This window comes from Vidua macroura, chromosome 1 (genome assembly GCF_024509145.1).
Source record: "Vidua macroura isolate BioBank_ID:100142 chromosome 1, ASM2450914v1, whole genome shotgun sequence".
NCBI lineage: Eukaryota > Metazoa > Chordata > Aves > Passeriformes > Viduidae > Vidua > Vidua macroura.
This window is the reverse complement of record NC_071571.1, coordinates 143079412-143102141: the sequence shown is the minus strand read 5'-3', so window position 1 is coordinate 143102141 and position 22730 is coordinate 143079412. Positions and strand designations below refer to the sequence as shown.

The 22730-nt window shown below is 39.9% G+C and overlaps 1 protein-coding gene across 1 annotated transcript in view; it reads right to left on the bottom strand.

Annotated features, from left to right (window-relative positions):
- The window catches only part of NSMCE2 (NSE2 (MMS21) homolog, SMC5-SMC6 complex SUMO ligase), a 127540-nt gene that overhangs the window by 66200 nt on the left and 38610 nt on the right, over window positions 1-22730 (bottom strand). The window contains 1 exon segment of the mRNA XM_053978258.1: window positions 909-1062. Coding sequence (XP_053834233.1) covers window positions 909-1062 — 154 coding nt within the window.

Here is a 22730-nt window from a genome sequence, read left to right as displayed (position 1 = left end):
TCCAGAATTCAAGGAGAGCTACAGGACAGCACCCAGAATATAATTTTCCAGTGGTATAAATCATTAATCTATGACTCCTGAAGTTCCTGCGATACCAGTTTATGTTGAAATCAAAATGTAGGATGGGAGGGAATAGGTACAGGGGTCAAGGGACAGCAAGCAGAATAATATGATTTCAGAACATAATCATGACTGGGGAAGAGCAACACAAATAGTGTCAGAGCCCATGAACTTTCCCAGCAGCAGTAATCAGAGAGATATTTTAATGACTGCTATATGTGTGGGGCAATAAAAGTAGACAATTTTGTTGTGTTGCATAAATAACCAAACTGTTTACTCTTCAATTTTTCTGGTAATTTAAGCACAAATAACCTAAAATTTTAACACTTGAAAAAATTACATGAATTTTTAAAAAACAGATTTTAGTAATCTGCAGTGTTGTACGGTGCGTGCACAGAAGCTGTAAACCTGAGAACACGTACACTAAGCATTTTCCAACAATACAGTTCTACGATTAAAGCAAAGGTCCTCTTAGTGTTGCAACACATCCTATGTTGTGAAACAGGAGCAATTTGTTTAAGTGACAAATGAAAACAGCTTACCTAATCCTTTTAGGAGATCCTATCAATTAAGAAATAAATGTGAAAGGTCTTCAAATGAAAAAGCCCACCTTACAAAAAAAATGTGTTTTTCATGATATTTGTTTTCAAACACAGAACACAGCTGGAGCTGTGGGAGTCTAAATAAAACTACCCAGGTAATTACACTGGCTTTTTTCTACACAGATGTCAATTTAAGTTTTTAAGAATACTCATATCAGTTTGAGCCATAAGTGGCAATTCTATATTTCAGGGCAGTCAGTCAGATTTTACTGCTTCAAAGAATCATTTTTAAAAAATCAGACTTACATTGTTTTTTCATCTCCTTAAGTTGATCTTTAAAATACATATATTTTTCATTCCTTTGTAAATCTGAGTCACTGTTCATGCTCTCCATTTCAAGGAATTTTTCTTGTGCCAAGTTTTCTAAATCTGGTAAATTTTCTGGTTTTTCTCGTTTTACCTGTAGGGAAGAAGAAATAGACTGTATTCATTATAACACATTTTAATACAAAGCAGAAGACATCAAGCAAAACTTCATTAGCATAATCTCAGTTTCTTTTGACTACAGTTAGGCTTCCTGCTCTGAAGCCATAACCTCCAAGTAATTAATTTCAGTAAAAGTATGAAATGTAGATATTAGCTTCTCAGTGTCATTTAACTCATTTTCTGGGTACTTCTCACAGTAGCAAAAGGGAAAACTGACCCTTGCAGTCAAATTTACCTCTGTAAGTGGTGAAGGTAAACACGTTAACAGGAACCAGCATAACACTTAATGAGAATGAAACCAAAGTATACAACTCTATACTTACTCTTCAGAAAGCAAGAAAATAACAGAAAATCTGAAATAACTTTTAAGAGTTTTGCAAAAACCTCCACTCTCTCATCACTTTGGAATCAGGTTTACAGAAGCCTATAATCTACGTGCAAGATTAGTGTGACAACACCAGCAAGAACAGTACAGCTAATGTGAAAGGAAACCACCTCAATTTATTTGTGCTGTGTGAACAAGAAGTATTAAGCCACACAAGCAGGCAAAAACACAGTTTCTTGAAAAGCACTTACTTACAGCAAATACATCTGGAATGATCTGAAGAATAAATACCCAGAAAAGGGAAGTCATCACATAGACAACATTAAGATATTCTAAGAATGCAAAAAGCACTCTGGGACCCCCCTAAAATCAATAATTGGAGATTTCTGTTTCTCAAGGCAACATTAAATTCTAGGGAAGTGTAACTTTGACAGTTCTTCATGAGAACTAGCTTAGGGACTATGCTGTGCAATGAGGATCAGCAACAGCACCAAGTCAGAAAGAAGGTGGACATCTGTCAGATCCTTAATTCTAAGCATTTTCTGAACCAGAAAAAAAGCCACTTCTATCCCAAAACCATGTCAAAATATGACAAACTGAAAAAAAAAGGAGGTAAGCACCATTTCTGCTGAGCCACTCTTCCCCTGCCACACATACTAAATTCTGCCCTTCACCAGACCATGACTCCATTCATTGTGAAAGACAGGAAAAAAAAAGGAGCCTACTGAAAACCAGTCTATTTCATCAAATAATTTACAAGTTTAAAAGTTTACAGAAACCTTAGAAATCCTACAGAATATATTTTGTTTCAGGAGCCAAATACATAAATGTTCACATAAAAATGAAAAAAAAAACCCCACCAACTTTATTATCACTTAAGCAAAGCAAAGAAATCCCTAGAACTATTACTTCTTCCAAGAGCAAAGCCAGTTTGGCACATTTACTTTCAGCAGACGCAAGTTGTGGCAAGAAGAAAAATAAGAAAAATACATGCACTGCCAGGTGATAGCATGAAGTTTTCAAAGACATGTGGAGATAAAAGATCACCTACCACAACATCCAGCTGAAAATGGGAAAGACTCAGTAATACTTTGGTACCAAAGGAGCACAGTGACTATGAAAGACCAACAGCATGTCATCAGAGATGCTCAGATAGCTGCAGGAGCCAGGCAGGAATGTAGAGTCCTTATCCCATGAAACTTGACCAAAGGAACAAAGGAAAACAGAGCATCCTGTGCCCAGTGCAGCAAGAACAATCATTCACACTCATATGGTTTGCCTGTGCCAGCATCACAGCACCCTGCTGCAACAGAAGGCCTATCACAACCCCAACCAGCATTGTTCAGTACTCAGCTGGAGAAGAAACTTGGCTATCAAGTGTATGCAAGAACAAAAAGGCACTTACTAAATCAAAATTCATTTAAAATGCAAGGCATTACAAAAGAATGCTTTGATCTGGACTCATGTAGTGCAAACATATTCCTTTCTGCAACATCACACTGATTTTACCGACATTCTTTCTTTAACATAAAAGTAACATATAGAACACACAAGAATAGTCCAAATAACAACTCAACACTAAGATCTGCCCTCATGACAAATGAGAGCACTATGGTCAGATCCCATATAGAAGATCCAGCTGTGTATACTAAAAATAACCCTGAAGTGCTTCTAAGTTGCTGAGACTGACACCAAGAGTAAAATAAATGATGTGGACATTCATCACAGGCATCCATCAGCAGTAAAGACAATGTCAATAATCTTTTCCTCTCCACAGAGACCACATTACACATTGATAGAGTTACATCAGGATCTCTTTATCTTTTTCTTGACTCATGGAAGATTTGAACGCAGATATGCATCAACATAACATCTTCAATCATACCCTCAGACTGAGAGGTGAAAAGAAGGGCACAGCCAATGTTAGTTCAAACGGTGGTTCTCAACTCCAGCTTCCAGAGTTAAAAGACTTTATACATATGAGCAGAAAAAAAAGGCAGGAACTGTAACTTACAGCATTATGCTACCAAAAAGGACACATGTTTGAGAAGGTGCATTTCATCACTCTGTGCTGGTGCTAACTCACCTCAAGTACTGTGTGCAGTTTTGGGCACCACAATGTAAGAAAGATGTAAGTCTGTTAGCGAGCACCCAAAGGGGGCCCACAAAGATGGTAAACAGCTTAGAGGAGGAGCTGTATGAGAAATGGCTGAGGTCAGCCCAGAGAAGAGGAGACTAAGGGGAGAAGCTCATTGCAGTCTGCAGCTTCCTCACAAGGGGAAGTGGAGGGGCAAGTACTGACCTCTGCTTTTTGGTGGCCAGCAACAGGACCCAAAGGAAGAGCATAAAGCTGTGTCAGGGGGATTTAGATTGGGTATTAGGAAAAGGTTCTTCACCCAGAGGCTGGCCAGGCACCGGAACAGGCTCCCAGGGAAGCGGTCACAGTGCTGAACCTAACGGAGTTCAAGAAACATTTGAACTGTGCTCTCAGACACATGGTGGGATTGTTGGGAGTGTCCTGTGCAGGGCCAGGAGCTGGACTCAATGACCTTTGTGTCTCTCTTCTAGCTCAGGATACTCTTATGATCCTATGATATGTACACAAATAAACTTTGTCTGTGTCACTGTGGAGCTACAAAAATTTGCATGAAGACATCTCACTAACCTCTAGAGAATGCTTACATAAAACTCTCTCTCAGCACCTAACAAATCCTAATGCCATAAGTCTATTAAAGTAAGAGCTAGCCTGCTCTTTGCTACGGGCAACATGAACAATTCCACCAGCTATTAAGAGAAAAAGAAATCATTCACACTAGCTCTATTCCCAATAGCAACACATTACCAGATTGTGAGGACAGCCCAGCAATGCTGCACATACAACAAAGGCTCAGACAACCACCTCATACAGAAACCTAGAGTCAGATGTGAGAGATGCTCAAAGAAAGCACTTTCTTGTAGTTTAACTTCTTTCATGTTTATAATTTAAATTCAGTTTCTGTTCAATTCCACGTGATTGCTTTCATTAAAATCATTAGTAGAGACACCATTCCTGACCACACTCGGTACTGTACCACACACATGCTATTACTGAAATGCCAGGTAGACCTTCTGGAAGGTCAACACATCACAGGGGAATAATAAGGCATGTCCACCCACTATAATAACAAGCAAATACATTTTGCTGTGCACAAGCAATTTCTCTTCAGTGCTGCATATCCTATGCCTAAGAGAGGGCTAGAGAATGGTCTACACAACAACATAAATGAAAACAAATGAAAGAAAATGTCCTTTCATTGGGGAGATCTGTGAGGATCTCCCCTAGATCCTCACAGTGGGACAGAATAACAACATCTTATACACTGCATCAGCACAACAACTTTACAGGTTCATTACAGTTTTCTTTAGCTCTTGCCACCCACCCACTCCTACTCTACAAATTCTTGATGGATGTAGGAATGATGAGATCAGCATAACAAAATGTCTGACGGCAATACAAACATAGGGTATGGCTAAAGGGACAAGGCAAAATTATCAGTGTTCAGGGCACCAAGTTGGGGTCATGCTTCTTCTTGGTCTCAGCAGCATGTCAGATAAATGCTTACCAGCAGACCTGAAGTCACTGACATGTTCAATTCCTCAGAATAAGTTACTGCGCATGAGAACCATGAAAGACACATTAAGCAAACAACTGTTTGTTTAGCAGCACTGTCAGCCAAAACCAGCATGCTAAGTAACACCTTGCAGTCATTAGTCAATCCATTGAGAGCTACATTGATTTTGAAATGGGGTGGAGGCATACACACCCTACAAAGCATCCTGGAAATTACATGTAACAATGAACTGGGAGTGTTCAGGACATATGGTGAAAAGAAGTATCAGTCACAACATCTTGTTTACAGAAACAGAAAAAGCAAAAGCATCTGCTGTGCCATACCAGCAAAGAACCACACGGGTTTTTACATGGGGGCTCAGCAATAAGGAAAACAGACATGTTATATATAACATATATATACATACATGATCGACCAGCAGTCCGGATAAGAAAACATATTTGCAAAAGCTAACCACATCATTGTTTAGGAAAACGTAGCTGTAGTTTCACTATCAAAAGATGCATTTACTCATGGCCTCACACCACACCACCTGGTCAGAGCGATATCTGCAAAAGGGTTTCTGTGTTTGACAGGCAGTGCTTACGGAATGAGCCACTTCATGACATGTCTTCTCCCAATATCTGTCTGTAAGGATACACCTTCCTCTCATGGATTCTTCCACTGGGAGGGTGTCTATTCTATGCCTAAACTGTTAAAATTATGCCTCCAAAAATCAGGCTCTTTGAAAGGCTAGCTTGCAGAGCCTAAGGAAAGAGTAAATGCAGGGTATTCCAAGGGACAGTCTGGGGAATTTTTATTTCATCAATTACCATAACCACCAAGTCAAAAATAAATTATTCTGTTCCTAAACCAATCTCAGAACGAGTACGGTCAAAGGTACCATAGACTAAAATTGGACCAGTTTGCGGTATTAGTCTCCATACAGTAAGGGATCAGTGTCTAAAAAGTCACTAATTAGCATAACCCTGCATGCTGCACTGCAGCATTTAATAATTGTCCTGCCCAGTCCCAAAACACTTCACAAACATTAAAGAATTTAGCCTCAAACACCCATTGTGACATGTACCATGTATTTTACAAATGGAGAGGCTGTGGCATTAGGAGATTAATAACTTGGCCTAAGGTTGCACAAGGAGACTGCGGCAGAACCCAGAATAAATAAATCCCAGTTCTGTGCTTTGAGCACAAAGCCATCCTTTTACCTTCTCCTTTAGCTGAGGGAAAGTTCAAATTAATATGTGCATTTGGTTCACTCTCTGTAAAGAGGCCTGAAACAGCTTGTGGCTGCTTGGCAAACCTTGTGATAAAAGAACAGCATTCTGCCTGTCACAGAAATGCTCCACTGGTCTTTGCATTGCAGTGGTTCAGCATGTGACACACCATGGTTATTTTTTAGCCTTTTTTTTTTGTTCTCTCTCTAGCATAGAAGTCCTTTAGCTGTATATTTTTATCCTGTCACTGTTCCAAGGTACTCTTTCTCAGGGCTATCTTTTATGTCCCTGGTATTTGGAAACTTGCCAGTAGCATCCATTTTATTTCTCAGAACTTTCTTGCCATACCTGAACCATGTTGCAGTTTCCTCAAATCTGTGATAAAATCTACAAAAGAACTGTCTTTTCATAGAATTCAGAATTCTCACCAGCATCTTTCAAACCATGCATTATTTGTTCCCTGTAATTTATTTCCTGCAAAATATGGGCTTCTGAAGTTTAATTTATGGATATTATTGACATTTGAGTTTTGTGAGGTATAGAAACATTCCTGCTTGCTAATGAACTTTTAAAAGACCAAGTCAGCTGAAAGGGCAGAATTTCTTCATTTTCCAGATTCTTTGTTGTTTCGTTTATGAAAAGGAGTGTGATTAGTCACTCAGTGCTATAAAGCTCAGAGGTATGTAGTTATTTAGATATTTATATTCTTTTGGGACAGCACAAAAAAGGATATGGTGATGTTTCCACCTAACTCCAAACTCAGAGTAATTTAGACTGTATTTACACTACAGCCATGTGCCTCTGCATGTGGCTACCAAACACTGACAGCAGCTGCATCTTTTGAAGAAAAACTTCTTATAGTTCCTGCTGAGACTGAATTTCTTACTTCTGTGAATTTGATTTTGTGAAGGAACTCAATCGATTTTTCAGCCAGCCAACTTCAGGTCCTTCAGGAACAGGTGTGCCAGCCTACAGCATCCTACAAAGAGCCAGTTCAGAACCTGGGAACCTCGCATTTTCTGAACTGACATAACTTTAAAATGTCTGAACCAGACACGGACATATCTAAATCTGTTTATTTCCGAGAACAAATGCCAAGAATTGGCTGAAAACAACAGTAAGAATGTCAAAACAGCCTCTTTGAGCATCTCATATCATAGAGAAAGTAACTATTCTTCCTTTATTTATCTCTGCTATGCAACAAAAGCAAACAGAAATGCATGTCACCTTTCTTATTTAACAATTCCTACATCCTATTATATCATCCTTACCTCACTAAATTATTTATTATTACAAATATGCAGCCTTTCAACTCACATATTTATTTTACCTCAGGGTAAGTCAAAGTTTGCTGTGATTATTTATTATAACCAATTTTTTTTTTCACTGAGAGGGAAAATAACATGGGAGCTAAGTAAATTTGTGGGTTGAGTCACCCATACACTTTGTGAATCATGTGAGAACCAACTCTAAGTGAGTCACCACTGTAACTGAATCAGGCTGCAAAATTTCAGCTCAACCTAAACAGTCATTTATTATTCTTCAATGGCGAGATACAAACCCTTAGCAAATATCAGATCATTTGTTGATGCACAAATAAAACACTGCACTTGGAAACAACTGCAAGGACAGTCAAAAAGTGTATCAACATTCAGCAGCAGGAGCTGCAGTACCAACACAGCTCAGCTGCAGCCAGGATTGCCTAAGGGCCCACATCTGATTCAGGAGATTCAACACCTCTGTACATCATCGCTGCAGGGCTGGGACTCCAGTTGAGCAACACCTTTGCAGACTATTGTGAAATACCAAGAGAGGCAGATTTGTAAGGGCTGACCCACACTTATGACACATACTGCCTTAATAAACCAGGCCAGCACAACAGAAAATCACAGTCAGCACGATTCAAATATCCCAAAACTCTGCTAAAGTAACAGTATGAAGGTGAGGCAGGGTTGCCGTGGTTCCAAAACAGCACATCAACGAAGTGGTTGTAGCTAGGGTGTCCCCATAATAAAACTGCCTGTACCTTCAACAGTTTCCTTCCCCTACTTTAAACACAGCTGCACACGTTCAACCCTTAAAAAGAAAATAAGCAGTGAGAGGCACACACTGCTTCCAGGTATACTGGGGTGTATCCAAGCAAACTCTCTCAACTCCTGGCACTCAACAGTCATTTCAGTAAGGCTATTAATGGACTTTGGCCACCCTGGTTGCTTCCTGTCTCCTGTTTAGAAAGGAACCATATATATAGGGTGGGATTAATGTAAATGAGCACCAGGTGAAAAAACAAAACTGCCTGTGTGCACACAAAGTTTACAGTCTGAACAGCATCTCTTGGGGTTCCCATATATTAGAAGTTTCACCTCAAGTAAAATGCTCTACTCCACACACATTTTAACAGAAAAATTCCACCCATTTGTATTTACCCCAGTTACTGACTATGGTAGAGAGAAGATGGTGAACACCCTTTTGCTTCTCCCCAAGACCCTTTGTGCAATGCTTTTCAAAGTGCAAAGGGGTAAAAATAAGCAACGAAAGGGGATCTTATTGAAATACCAGTATTAAAACTACCTGTTACCAGTAACATAAAAATGGCTCACAAAAACAGCAGTAAATGTGAGTATTAAAGGTGTGGTTTTCCCAAGGTACCAAACTGAAGAAAGCTCATGGATATTTAGCACCTTAATCTTTTCAGCATTTCTGAAAGTCTGAAATTTTGCTGTAAGGGTTGGACTAAATATTCTTAATGACTTCAACAAAACAGAAGTCTGTCTTCATCTTGTTTTCTGTATGTTTTATTCTATATATGAAGTACAAATATGACAAAGCAAAAACTTTGCTTTGGAAATAACCTACACAGCTGGCATTAGCATCTGCATCTTAGTTCAAAGCCACCTTGCTTCATACTCTCCACAATAAAGAACACCTGAAAAACTGTGAATAGTGTGAGAAAACTGCAACTGAGCACAATAGTAGCAATAGCAATACCTAACTGTAAAGTGGACTTGATGAAATCTGGTAGCCGACTCTAGAATAGGAAGCACACAAGAAGAGTTTTTAAAAATTCAGGGATATTTGTCTTGCAACCCTCTTGTAATTCATACACAGCATTATGGTTCAAGACATGGTGAAGGAGCAAGGCTATCTAACTACCTAAAAGTTCTGCCATAAATAGAGTTTATATGAAAATTAATTTTGGTGCACTAGAGATATATAGGATTTTGCACTAAGTAGTTTTGCCTGAGCACAGATGTAACAGCAAAACTAACTAAAAAGGCATGTAACAGCAAAACTAACTTACAATTTTATTCTTATAAAAATGTTGCTTTGTTTTAACAGTGTTTTAGAAACTGTGAGACAGATGGTGCATCTGTTTTGGCAAGGTTGATTCAGCAAATGCATCAGGCTGCTGAACCAGTTTACCAAGCTGCTGATTAATTCTCATATTTAACAAATACATTAACATGGATATTAGAGCTATTTTTCTTTCTTTAATATCCCACTCAAACTGATGGGAATTTAGACATTGATTTCAGTGGGAGCAGAAGAAGGCCCTAAGGTGATTTCGGATTAACAACCTGTTTACTCTTGTATGGCTCTGCTTGTTTGACTAAGATCAGTAAAACCTATGTTTTCTATAGTATGGAAATAAAGGGCTAAATCCTAAAACAAGTACAGTTAAGTGTTATCTTCAAAAGCTCCTATAAAACACTGATTTATGCCAGCTGTGTAGCTTATTCCCATATAAATACAAAGTGTGACTTATCCTTCAAAGGCCTTCACACAGCAACCATTGTTAAAATCTTTTGTTTTTCCAGAGGGATGTTTTCCATATTCTTTGGAAATATTCTTTCCAAATATTCTTTTCCTCCTGTGAAAGTCAGGCAAGCTTTTTCAATTTTTATCCCTCTTGGGTCTTTTTTTTCATTCATCTGATGAAATTCTTGTCCTCAAAAAGTTCTTCAGCCCTGACAGCATTTCTTCTTCATACTCTCCAAAACAGCAATGTGAATAATTTAATCATTTTTCATTAGGAGTAAATGTAGCCTTTATATTTTCGAGAAACAGCAATAAGATATCTTAAGTACAGATTCATGCTTCATTCAAATGGATATTAGTTGAAAAACACAAATCCTGGTTGAAACTTGAAACCTAGACCCATCAAATTAATATATCTTTATTAATATGCAGATCAGGATGGCAATAATTCCATCAGAGTGAGCTCCACCTTTAACACAGCGCAGTGAATTCCGTGATAGCACAGGGCTGCACTAAGCAAAACAAAAAAATCCAACGAGTGCAACTGTACTAAGCCTCCCAATTTCCTTATAAATTGGGAATACCAACCTTACTTATACTCAGTGGGTACAAATACCTCACTTGTCCCAGTCTGTGCGTGGTGGCAGAATTGCCTTTTATTTTGCACTTTACTGCAAATGCCAGGGAGACAGTCTCTCCTTTGAGCCTTTCTACAGACCACATTCTTCCATCCATCTTAGTGGTGTTTACTTATCCAACTTCCTATTGGGACAGCCCTCAATGGAGCTATTAGCCACTAAATCCCAGGCCTTACTTCCAGTCTTACCCTTCTTGATTTACCAGTTCTAGGTGACAGCTTGTGCTTCTCCCCTTGTCTTGCCAAACACTATGTGCTCTCCTAGTACATGCTCGAGTGATTCTTTTCCCTTGCACTGCACACTCTGAAATGGTAACATACCCTTTCTGTTACATAGGTGTAACAGGATATCCCCGTTCCCTAATTTTTACAGGTTCCCTGCAGGCAGACGGAGAAAGATGTTTTCAACTGCAATGCTTTTCCTCCTCTTTGCTTATAGGTCCATCTTTGTAATTTAGCTTCAGAAAAAGAACTGGATCCGAAAATGAGCATTTCAACTTAGCCTTTGCTCCTCGTATGCTAGATGATGTTGCTGTTCTTCTGTAGCTACCAGTTTTTGCAAAGAGAAGGTGTGCTGTGTGACAGCCTGGATTAATCTTGTTTACATAACCACCCTACGCATCCTTCCCATTGACCTTCCAAAATCCTTGGAGTCTATCCACACCTTTCCTGTTATCTATTATAGTATCAAGAGGCTGATTTGTGCCATCAGATAACTGATGATGCCAGTCTCTGTCACTCTACCTGTTTGATTTTCAAAACAAATGCATTTACACTCTCTCTCTCCTGGTCCTTCTACTGTAGGAAAGCTCCTAACATACATTTGGGAATATATCATTAAATCCTCTTCAAAATCCTTTGTTTACATCATTTTCCTTTATTATGATGCCAACAAATGCTTTCACAACTAATTGTTTCTGTGCCAGCTGTGTGTCCTGCACGACTCAGCCCAACATTCCTCATTCCCTTTTGTACTGAGCCTCCCAACACTGGGTCCTCAAAACTTTGACAAAACCTGAACAGTTTTTTTGCTATAGGTCATTACATTAGTATCTTCATCTTAGTTCAAAGCCACTTTGCTTCACAATCTCCACAATAAAGGAAACCTGAAAAGCTGTGAGCTGTGAGCAGTGTAAGAAACTGCAATTAAGCACAATAGTAGCAATAGCAAAACCTAACTGTACAGTGGACTGGATGAAATCTGGTAGCTGACTCTAGAATAGGAAGCACACAAGAAGAGTTTTTAAAAATTCAGGGATATTTGTTTTGCAATTCATATGCAATGCCTTTTAAAAAAGTTAAATGCAAATTATCAATCCAGGTTTAAAGTTATGACTAGAAATGAAATCATATTCCAGCTCTCCAGCATGTATAGGCTCCCCCGTTACATACAAGCCCTTGATTTTGTTGTTGGAAGTAATTAAAATCCAACTTTAATTTCTAAATATTTCATATTTAAAATAAGAATTTCTTTAAATGAGACCGTGTGATTGCAGTAGCAATTTACTCATGTCTTCAAAATGTGACAGCAGGGTGAAAAGAAACAGGAAAAAAAGAGTCCTCACCTGCAGTTGGAAGGCTGAAGGAAACAGTTCTGCCTGAGAGTCTGCAGGACAATAGGAAAAACAGGAGCACAAACCAGTACTCTTCAGATACATTGTTAAAGTGCTGTTTGTAAAAGCAAAATAAATTTAAAAACTTAGCCTCAAATTTAAATACACTTTTCTTAATATTGATTTGGCTGACAAGAAAAGGTGTTAAGAGTAGAAATCTTATTTGTCTCTCCAAGAACTTACTGACACAGGAAGCCACCCACTACAAGTTTGGACATAATACTGGAAAAAAAAATCAGTACTTTTTTGACTATCAAAAACATTCTCATTATGCTGTCTCATAATCACAAAAAATTTATGCTGTTCATGATTAGAAACTGTCATTTATCATAAGATTTAAAAGCATAAAAAAGTAATTGTCTTCTAAACTTATCACTCTGTGCCTGCAGGTATTTTCTTTCTGTTATTTTTAAATTCAATAGAGAATTTTTTTTTTCCTTATTCCTCAGTTTCTACAATGCTATCACATTTGTCCCCCAAGTTCTTTCAGGCTGCTAGCACAAGCCCTATGCCAGCCAACTCTCTCGGTAACACCTCTCCTGCCATTTGAACTTCTCCCTACATCTTCCTGAATTTACAGCCTTCTTATATTTAGGTTTTGAACTGGTTCTTCCTCTTTCTCATATAACTTTGCTTTCCCTTTTTAGATTCTTTTGATGCTCATCTCATCACCATTCATCACAGTTTTTAGTACTGCACTTTCCTTCTTATAACCCTATCAAACTTGCTTTTCCTTCGTTTCTCTGACTCACTGTATATCACACGTTAAACTGATTCCTGTCTTATTACTAGCACTAATTATGGGATGCCTCCATTCCTCCTTTTATATATTACATTCTCACTGAACACCTGCTGAGTCACTGGCAAAGGATTTAGGGAGCAGACACAGATGCAGGTTGCCTCCCCTGCACACAGCGGTCAGCAGTCTTGCAAGAACAGCGGTTTACACTGACCTCCTCACGGGGTCTTGTAATGCTTTCCCTCCCAAGTGCACCCACTGGTACCTAGGATTATTTTGCTCTGAGTGCTTCTGCTGCAAGGTTTCCTCACTGTCAGTGACCTCCTTAAGTTCACCTCATTATAAAGTGAAAATACACCATCCAAAGTGGAACAGTATAACTCAGTTTAAGTAATTAACCTTGTAATTGCATCTCACACTTCAACAGGAATCTTCCTTATGAGTACATGTCACAGTAAAGTACTTGATCTGATTCTACTCAGTAGTTTTTCTCAATCAGATGAAATTTCAGCTACATCTCAGCCAATCACTTCATATTTTGGTCAATGCCTGTAGTATAACTATTATCAACTCCCATCATAGAATCATTAAGATTGGAAAAGATCTTCAAGATCAACTCCAGCTCCTGAAAATCACCATGTCAACTAGATCATGGCACTAAATGCCACATCCTGTTGTTTCTTGAACACTTCCAGGGATGGTGACTCCACTGCCTCCCTGAGAAGCCTGTTCCAAGGCTTAACCACCCATTCAGTGAAGAAATTCTTCCTAATATTCAAACTGAACATCCCCTGGTGCAGTTTGAGGCCATGTCCTCTTGTCCTGTCTTTGGCTGCCTATGAGAGGAGGTCAACCCCCACCTGGCTACAGCCTCTTTTCAGAGAGTTGTAGAGAGTTGTAAGGTCCCTCTGAGTCTCCTTTTCTCCAGGCTAAACACTCCCAGCTCCCTCAGCCACTCCTCATATGACTTACTCTCCAGACCCTTCACCAGCTCCCCCGTCCTTCTCTGGACTCGCTCCAGCACCTCAATGTCCTTCCTGAACTGCAGGACCTAGAACTGGACACAGTACTTGAGGTGTGGCCTCACCACTGCAGGGGGGGGACCAACCCCATTCCCCTTAGTTTTTCTCTTCTGCCATGCCATATAGAGTGATTATAACATTTATTGCTTCATGAATTTCTCTTCTTCCCCAACCTCAGCAGCCCATCCCCTTGTTCAAGGGATTTTAGTTTTGACAGGAGACACAGTTCACCTCTGAAAAATATAGGGTAGTTGATAAATGACCTTGTTTGTCAAGTTCATGACATAATTCCTGTGACGAGCAATGAGGAATCTCATCTTGTTATATAAAATACTACATGCAAAAGAACCCAAGAAGAACAGGACAAACAACTCCCCGAGGAAGTTATGGATTGCAATCAGTAAACAAATGCATCATTAACCGGTCAACCATTTCATTGTTTGCATGACAGTATAAGACATGCCTACTGCAAACCTGGGTAACAAATCTGGGAAAAAAAAAAAAAGAATACTCAACTCACTGGCAGAAGAAAAAAAAAAAAAAAAAACTCTTTTGCAGAGTCACTACCTCAAAATGGAATAATTAAAACTCCTACTTCAGAAGCTGCCACTTTGAAGTGGAACTGCAGATCTCTATTTGCATATTAGGAACGCTTGTGTCGATTTCCATGCTCCATCTGGGCAAGAGACTGCGGATGAGGATGACAAGGCTCTGAATTAGGACAAATCAAATGGATGCAGACTCATGAAATCCTGCAGAGATAATTATCAGTCTCAAGATGGTGTAATTAGTATATTAGCATGGTTTCCTCCTTTAGCAGTAAATACATTTTTACAATATGTTATGTCTTTATGTCTGCTATTTAATATGTCAGCCTTGCTTAAACTCCTTTGCATCCTTCTGTTTGGTCTGTTGCACTATTGTAACTCCCTACTTTGTCTCAAGACAACTAACTAAATGTACAAAAAGACTATGTTGTAGCAAAGATGCAAACTGTAGCACTGAAGCTTTAGAGATCTGGCTATCCAAAGAAATCCTCTCCCTAAATTAGACATTCAAAACTTGTATAAAATAGATGGAGAAAGTCAGTGTCAAAAAACAGGAATCACAAAAGCCAGCTATCAAAGCAGACTGTCTAAGAGACAGGGAGTTTTACTCCTCTAATGGCAGTGGGTGCCTCCTCCACAAACCCTTTCCTTTAGTCAGTTGCTTAAGCCAGACAAATCCTTCCTCATAAACAATGATGAGAGAAATCCACATGCTATCAGATTTAATATCTCAGTGGTTAAAACAGTCATCAGCAAGGTGAGTGACCCGTTTTCAAATCTCTGCTCATCCCGTATTAGTTGTCCTAGCCCATAGGCTATTGGGTATTCAGGGGTAAGACATCTCGATCTCTCCTGTTTGAAGTTGTTCCACTTTGTATAACTAATTAAAAGATAATTGCAGCAAGTATTTGAACCTGACTCTCCCACATCCCAGGTTATTGCCTAACCATACAACCGTGGATTCAGTTTCTCATTTTGTTTCTTACATCATGTAAGCACTTTTGAAAATCCTGCTCTCTGTATTTTACATACAAATATTTACAGAGCAGAAAGTTATTTTCATTTCAGAATTACCACTACAAATATCTCCCATTCTTCTCCTATACAGTCTCAGCTCTCTCTCTCTCAGTGGTGAAAACTAGGTGGTTTTTTCTTTGGTGGTGGCGGGTGATCTTTTTGTAACCCTTTCTCACCAGAGAACCCCATTATGCAAGTATAAAACCAACTTTTTCTGTGGTTCTCAGCTTTGATTCCTTGCTTGAAGAAGGCAATGAGAAGCCTCAAGCAGTATTCATAGATAGCTGAATAAAAGGATATTGATATTTCACAATGATTGATGATCACTCCTTGGAGTCTAAAAATATGGTATGTCTGCAGCAAGCACACGGGGTGATGAGCAGCTCTCTGCCCTAAAGAGCTCACAGAGTAAATGATGGAGCTGGCACAAAAGCAAAGACATGGTATCAACCACACATCGGGAGAAACACAGATTACAAATCCAGCATAATGATGCACAAGTGAAAGCTTGCAAGGTCTTTCAAAATAAGGAGAGCCTGGCAAAACAGGCATTTATTCAAGGAATATAGGAGCATTGTAAGCTGATGAGAGAAAGACATCAGACTAGGGAAAAAGTACTTCAAGAAGTAGTGCACATGAAAAAATAATTCATAGAAGGCTGTTCAACTGGTCTACACAGCAATGCACGTGTACATTTGTTTTACAGTTATCCCAGTATGAAACTTGAAGATCTTTTTTATTTCAGCTCACATGTCCTCTATGAGAATTTAAAAAAAACAAAATAAAGGCAAATCCTACCAAAAAAAAAAAAAAAAAAAAAAAAAGAACACAAACACTTATGAGAAAAGCAAGACTACAGAGAACACCGACATAACTATTTTAATTCTGTTACTGGCATAACCTCCCGCATGAACAAAGCCTGAGTTTCAAAATGTGAAGTAAATATAGTCTGAGATGACGGAAAAATTTAGAAATGTTGGGTGAACACTGAGTTAGGAAAAACTAAGACTGCAACCACCTATTGTGAAATGTTAAATGCAACATTACACAGCAAGCAGATGAAGAACTGATTTGGAAAAAAAAAAAAAAATCAAAATTTTGGCTGTGCAAAGACATACTGGCTCATATATGCTTTCCCAAAACGTTTCTGCAGTACAGCATCCTGTTCATTTACAGGTCACAGGAGTTCTTCCCCTTAGCAGAGGCTTGTGGTGATACAGGCACAAACTCCTAGAACAAAATGTTAGTCTTTTACAATATTTAATTTTTGTAGAGACTTAAACATTTAAATATGCCATTACAAAATTAAATGACTCAGTATAGATGTAATTCAGATGTACCAAAATGTATTAGTCATTCAATAAAAGAGGAACTGAGGATTTACTAAAAATACTTTACAGAACAAAATAACAACATATATTTACTTTACTGAATGGTTGTTGTGAAAAGTATATAAAACCAAATCCTGGATAAACCGCTCTAATCTGCCTACCCTGAAACTAGGAATTCTAGTTCTTGACCTGAACCAGCACAACTAACTCACATCCATCTTCCAACCCGTGTTTTGAACAGCAGAGTAAGAGGAAGCAATGTGTGATGTGATCCCAAGGCAAACAAACTGGGCAGGAAGTCACCAACCAGCAGCAGGGAGCTCCCTGCCGGGAGGGAGTCTCACCAGGGACAGAGCTTCCCTGTCACCTCCATCAGCTTCCTATTCATCTACAGGAGATGGGGCTCCTTAGGGAACACTACCAACAAGGAGCCCTGCCATCAGGGCACAAAACCAGAAGCAATGCACTTAATATGCAAGATGGATTGCAGGGAGTTTAAAAGAAATCCCAGAGACGTCACGAAGAGAAGCTACTCCCAAACAGTCGTGAACACAGTACACATCACCAGTGATCACTGCTGCAGCCTTCCTGGTACTTTGACAACTCCTTGAAGTGGTGAGCGTACATTCTGCTGTCCAGAGCTTGGACTGCTCAGCTGTCCAGCGCTCCTCCCAAAGTAGGCAGCCATGGAGCCATGCTCAGGTCGAATCACTGCTCTCCTCAGTAAGAAGCAGCCAAGAGTAGCCAGTGGGCTTCACTTCAGGGGTGCTGCTGAGGAGAGCAGTAGGATCTTTAAAAAATTTTCTCCAAGGTATAAACTTAAGCTCCACTGGAGTAAGAATTACAGATGTCTGCTAGAAATACTGCACAGAAGAGAAGAACAGTCCAGGAGGTTCTCAGAGTGTGTGGAAGAGAACTTCCTGACAAAACTGGTGAGGGAGCGAACAAGGGAAGGCACCTGTTGGACCTGCTGTTGTGAATAGAGAAGGACTTGTGGGTGATGTAACAGTTGGAGGCTATCCTGGGCATGCGGATCACATGACATGGTGACAAAGGATAAAGAAAACACAGAGATATTTAATAATGTCTTTGCTTCAGTCTTCAATAGTCAGACTGTTTTTTTTCAGGGGACCCAGCCCCCTGAGTTGGAAGAGAGGGACAACAAGCACAGTGAAGCCCCCATAATTCAAGGGCAATTGGTCAGTGAGCTGCTACAGCATTTGGACACACATACGTCCATGGTGCCAAATGGGATCCACCCAAGAGTACTGGGGGAGCTGGTGGAAGAGCTGACCAAGCCACTCTCCATCATTTATCAGCAGTCCTGGCTCAAGAGGGAGGTCTCAGTTGATTGGAAGGGAATCAATGTAATACCCATCTACAAGAAGGGCAGGAAGGAGGATCTGGGGAGCTACAGTCTTGTCAGCCTAACTTCAGTGCCAGAGAAGGTTACAGAGTAGATACCCTGAGTGCCAACACATGGCACATATAGGACAACCAAGGAATCAGGCCCAGACAAGAGGGGTTCGTGGTGAATGGAGTTAAATCCAGCTGGCAGCTGCTCACAAGTGGTGTTCTCCAGGGCTTGGTATTGAGGCCAGTCCCATTTAATACCTTTATCTATGATCTGGGTGAGGGGATCAAGGGCACCCTCAGTCAGTTTGCAAATGAATGTTGACACTGAGGTGCTGGTGCATGTCCAAAGAAGGGCAACAAAGTTGCTGGTGGGTTTGGCGTGTTTAGCCTGGAGAAAAGGAGGCTCAGAGGGTACCTTATTGCTCTCTGTAACTCCCTGAAAGAGGGTTGTAGCCAGATGGGGGTTGGTCTTTTCTCCCAGGTAACAAGTGACAGGAGAAGACAAAAAACAGCCTGAAGTTGCTCCAGGGAAGGTTTAGATTGGATATTAGGAAAAATTTCTTCACCAAAAACATTAAAGGGTATTTTCCAACCTTAATGATTCAATGATTCTTTCTATTCTGTGGTTCCAGGCAGAAGGGTATGACTGAAGGACCAAGAAGCAGATAAAAACTTGCATTGTTTGGAAGCTGGAATACCACGACTTCAGGTAACGGGAATACAGCTCTGCTTCCTCTTCCAGCTGTGCCTAGCTAACAGTTTCAGAAACAGCTGGAATGTTTGGGGATAAAATTCTGAGGGGGTATCTCAAGTCTTTGGACTAGTATCAGTACTAAAGAAAGCACTGGTGTTAGTGGCTTATGTTGCTCCCTGTGTAAAGCAAAAGAATCCATCCCTACTATCCATGTGAGTCTGCTGCTTGCCTACAACCCAGACCACTGATGCTGCAGACAAATTGCCAACACTCACCCAGCCTCCAAATTCTACCTCTTGCTGCCATCGCCTGTGGGAGAGAAGTAACACAGCCAAGGGAAACCCTGAGCAGCTCAAATGGAAGAAAGAGCTCAGAGCAAATATGAGATGGCAGAAATCTCACTGGTGCTCTCCTCAACCCTTGTAGTCCATGGAGAGGCCTGGCCAGCAGATATAACCAGCAGATTGATACCTGTCTGCACAGCTGCTGTCAGCAGCAGGACTTTGGTCTCTTTGACTACAATGTCCCATTCAATGAAAATGGACTGTTAAGAAGATATTAAAGCCACCTGACAAAAATAGTTCTGTGAAGAGATTACAGTTCTAGTGATGATGACTTTAAATTAAATTCACTGAACAATGGACCCTTTGCCCAGAGGTAAAGGAAGGAAGGATAAAGTCTGTGTAAGAAAAGGGCACTTGGGAAAGTTACACATTTCTGCTTGGAGGGAGGGCATGCACAGGCTAACCTTGGGTGTCTGGGTACTAACACACAGAGCTTGGCCTACGAACAAGAAGAATTGGAAGTCCATGCACAGTCAGAGTGTTCTGATGTCATCAGGATCACGAAGATTAAATGGGACAGAATCCATGACTGGAAGAGTGTCATGAAGGCACTTGGAGAAAATGGAGAAGAATGGCAGTTGCACTTTCTTACAAAGCTCTATGCTGAAGTCCAGTGTGAAACCAGAGATTTATCTGACAGGAAACTCCTGGTCAAAAGCAAAGGCAAAAGAAACATGAGCCATGCAACCTGGGCCTGTCACACCCCACCTGTTCAAGGGGATGATGAACTGGATAATGCTGTATAGAAACAATGACCAAAAACAACCCAATTACCAGACTTGGTCCTCATTAGAGCCACATGGCATTGTGCAAGCAATCCAGGATATTTCTAGACCAGATGGGTGATAACTTTTTAATGCAAATGCTAGAGAGGACAAACAAAGGTAATATCCTATATGACCTCTGTACACAAACATGGAAGAAAAGTGGCAAATGTGGTCACGGGTAGTAGCTTGGGAGCAGTGACCACAAGCTGATTGTATTCAGGATCCAGAAGACTGGGAAGATAAGGAGAAGAAACAGGACTAAGGATTCTATGCAAATGGCCTTTGGATTATACAGGACATGGCTCCTGGGACGTTAAAGCAAAGAGTGCCATCTTAGCTGATAAATTTTTGTAGAAAACTTACTGCCAACTGAGGAACTAATAATAATCCTATTTTACAAGGAGATTGGCATTTCAGTAGAAGACTCACTGAGTAAGCAAGGAGTTTCTTAATGAACTATAATGCAAAAGGGCAGCATACAGCAAACAAAAAAAAAAGAGCACAAAACCACTACTTTGGAACTTTAGGAACAGTGAGAAAATGAAAGCACATTTAGAATGAAAATAAGTGATGGATGTAAATAGCAGCAAGACAGAGTTGTGTAAATTCAGAGGAAATGTGAGGATGTTGCTGACTGGAGGAGATAACCAGTGGTTGTGCAGACGAAAAAGGCTGAGGTACTGAATACATTTTTGCCTCCATTTTCACAGGCAAAGATTACTCCTAGATTTCCAGATGTACCAGGATGGTTTGAGAAGAAACATTTTAGGGACAAGTTAGGAATAGTTAGAACAGCTGATGTATTCAAATCTATGTGGACAGACATAATTAACCTGAAAGTGCTGAAAGAGTCAGCTGATGTGTCACTAGACCTGCCTCTCATCTCTAAAAAAACATGATCATTGTGGCACACTCCTGAAAACTGGAGAAAGGCTAGCACTGTGCCTGGCTTTAGCAAAGACGTAAGAAAGGCAACTACAGGCCACTTAGCTTACCACCAGTCCCTGGAAGGATTACATACCACATCCTTCTGGAATCTACCTCCAAACATGCAGAGAACAAAAAGGTAACCAGCCACAATCAGCACAGACTCACAAAGGGCAGATAATGCTTGATGAAACTGATGATTGCTTCCTGTGATGAACTGACCTAAAATGCAAATGTGGGGAGAGTGGTGGATGTAATCAAATGGTCTGCTGGGTAGACTGAAAATTACTGGGCCAGCCAGCTCAGAGGGTAATGCTCACAGCAAACACCAGTTTGCCATCCAACTGGTAGCCTGTACCAAGAGGTGTATTGTAGTGCTGAACAGAAGAGCTGAATATGTTCAATATCCTCACCAAAGGCCTGGATGATGAAACCAAATGCACTCTCAGCAATCTTCTAGGCATAACTAACCCGGCGGCATTTGACATATCAAGCAGTAGAGCTTTAATCCAGAAGGACCTTGAGGAAAATCAGAACTGGTAATGCCAAGTTCAAGAAGAAGAGTTCTACAGCTTTTCTAGGGGTAGGACAACCCCAGGCACCAGTAGATGCTAGGGACTGACTGGCCTTGCAGCAGCTCTGCTATGGTAGATGCCAAGTGAAATTTCAGGAAATGTTTTCACTGTTAATTAGCAAATTGGGTATGGCTACATTTGGAGCAGCATGGCCAGCAGGACAACAGAAGTTATTCTTCCCCTCTATGAAGCATTGATTAGGCAATAGTTGAAATACTGCATTCCATATCAGACTTCCCAGTTCAAGAGGCATTTGGAGAAACCCAAATCTGGTAAGGGGCTATGGACTCATAACAGACAGAAGCTGAAGAAGCTGGGGTTTTTTATACCCATAAACATGAGGCTAAGAGAGGCAAAAAAAAACTCTTTGAAGAAGAGTTACAAAAATAGTGGAGCCAAGCTTTCCTCAAGTAATGAAAACACACATACAATTGTGTTTTTTCTGACAGTGCTATGAAATTAATGCTTTCCTTTTTAAAAAATAAGACATGTGTTGTTGTCTCTTATCCAGTATCTCCAGTACTAAGCAACCCACATCCACAACTTAGTTGACCAAATTTATATATCCCAGTTGGATCACATATCTATTTTATGACACTGTTGATTGGGATATAAAAGGCATTTTTATATTCATCAATCCAGGAATCTCAAGGACTGATCTTAAAACTTTCAGATTATGATCTATCAAAATATTTTAAAAATCTACATTGTATTTTACTTAACCATCCAGGAAAACATTTTATCCCATTTGGTGTGGTTGAAATCAGAGCAGGACTTCAGCTGAAAATTCATCAAGTTTATAAGAAGGGGTCCTACCAGATACCCACCCAGAGCTGTAGTTCACCTCCTCCCATCAATACTACAAGAAGATTTGTTATTTAGAACAAGTTATGAAGGGTTTTTTTGGGCATTAAGGGAGAAAACTGGCTGCAAGACAAGAATCTAGCAGAAGATTCCTCCCTTTTTTGGTTCAAGTGGGTGTAGCTCTGCAAACTTCAAGTTGGATTTTATCTGCTAGTACCTAATTATTAAATGGTTTATGTGGTTTTATACTATATGGATTTGAAATGAGCTTTCAGATTAAGAATTTTTCAATTATGTAACAATGCCCAGAGCAGGAGCTGTTCATTTACTTATTTTTTAAATAATCAAATATGTAAGAA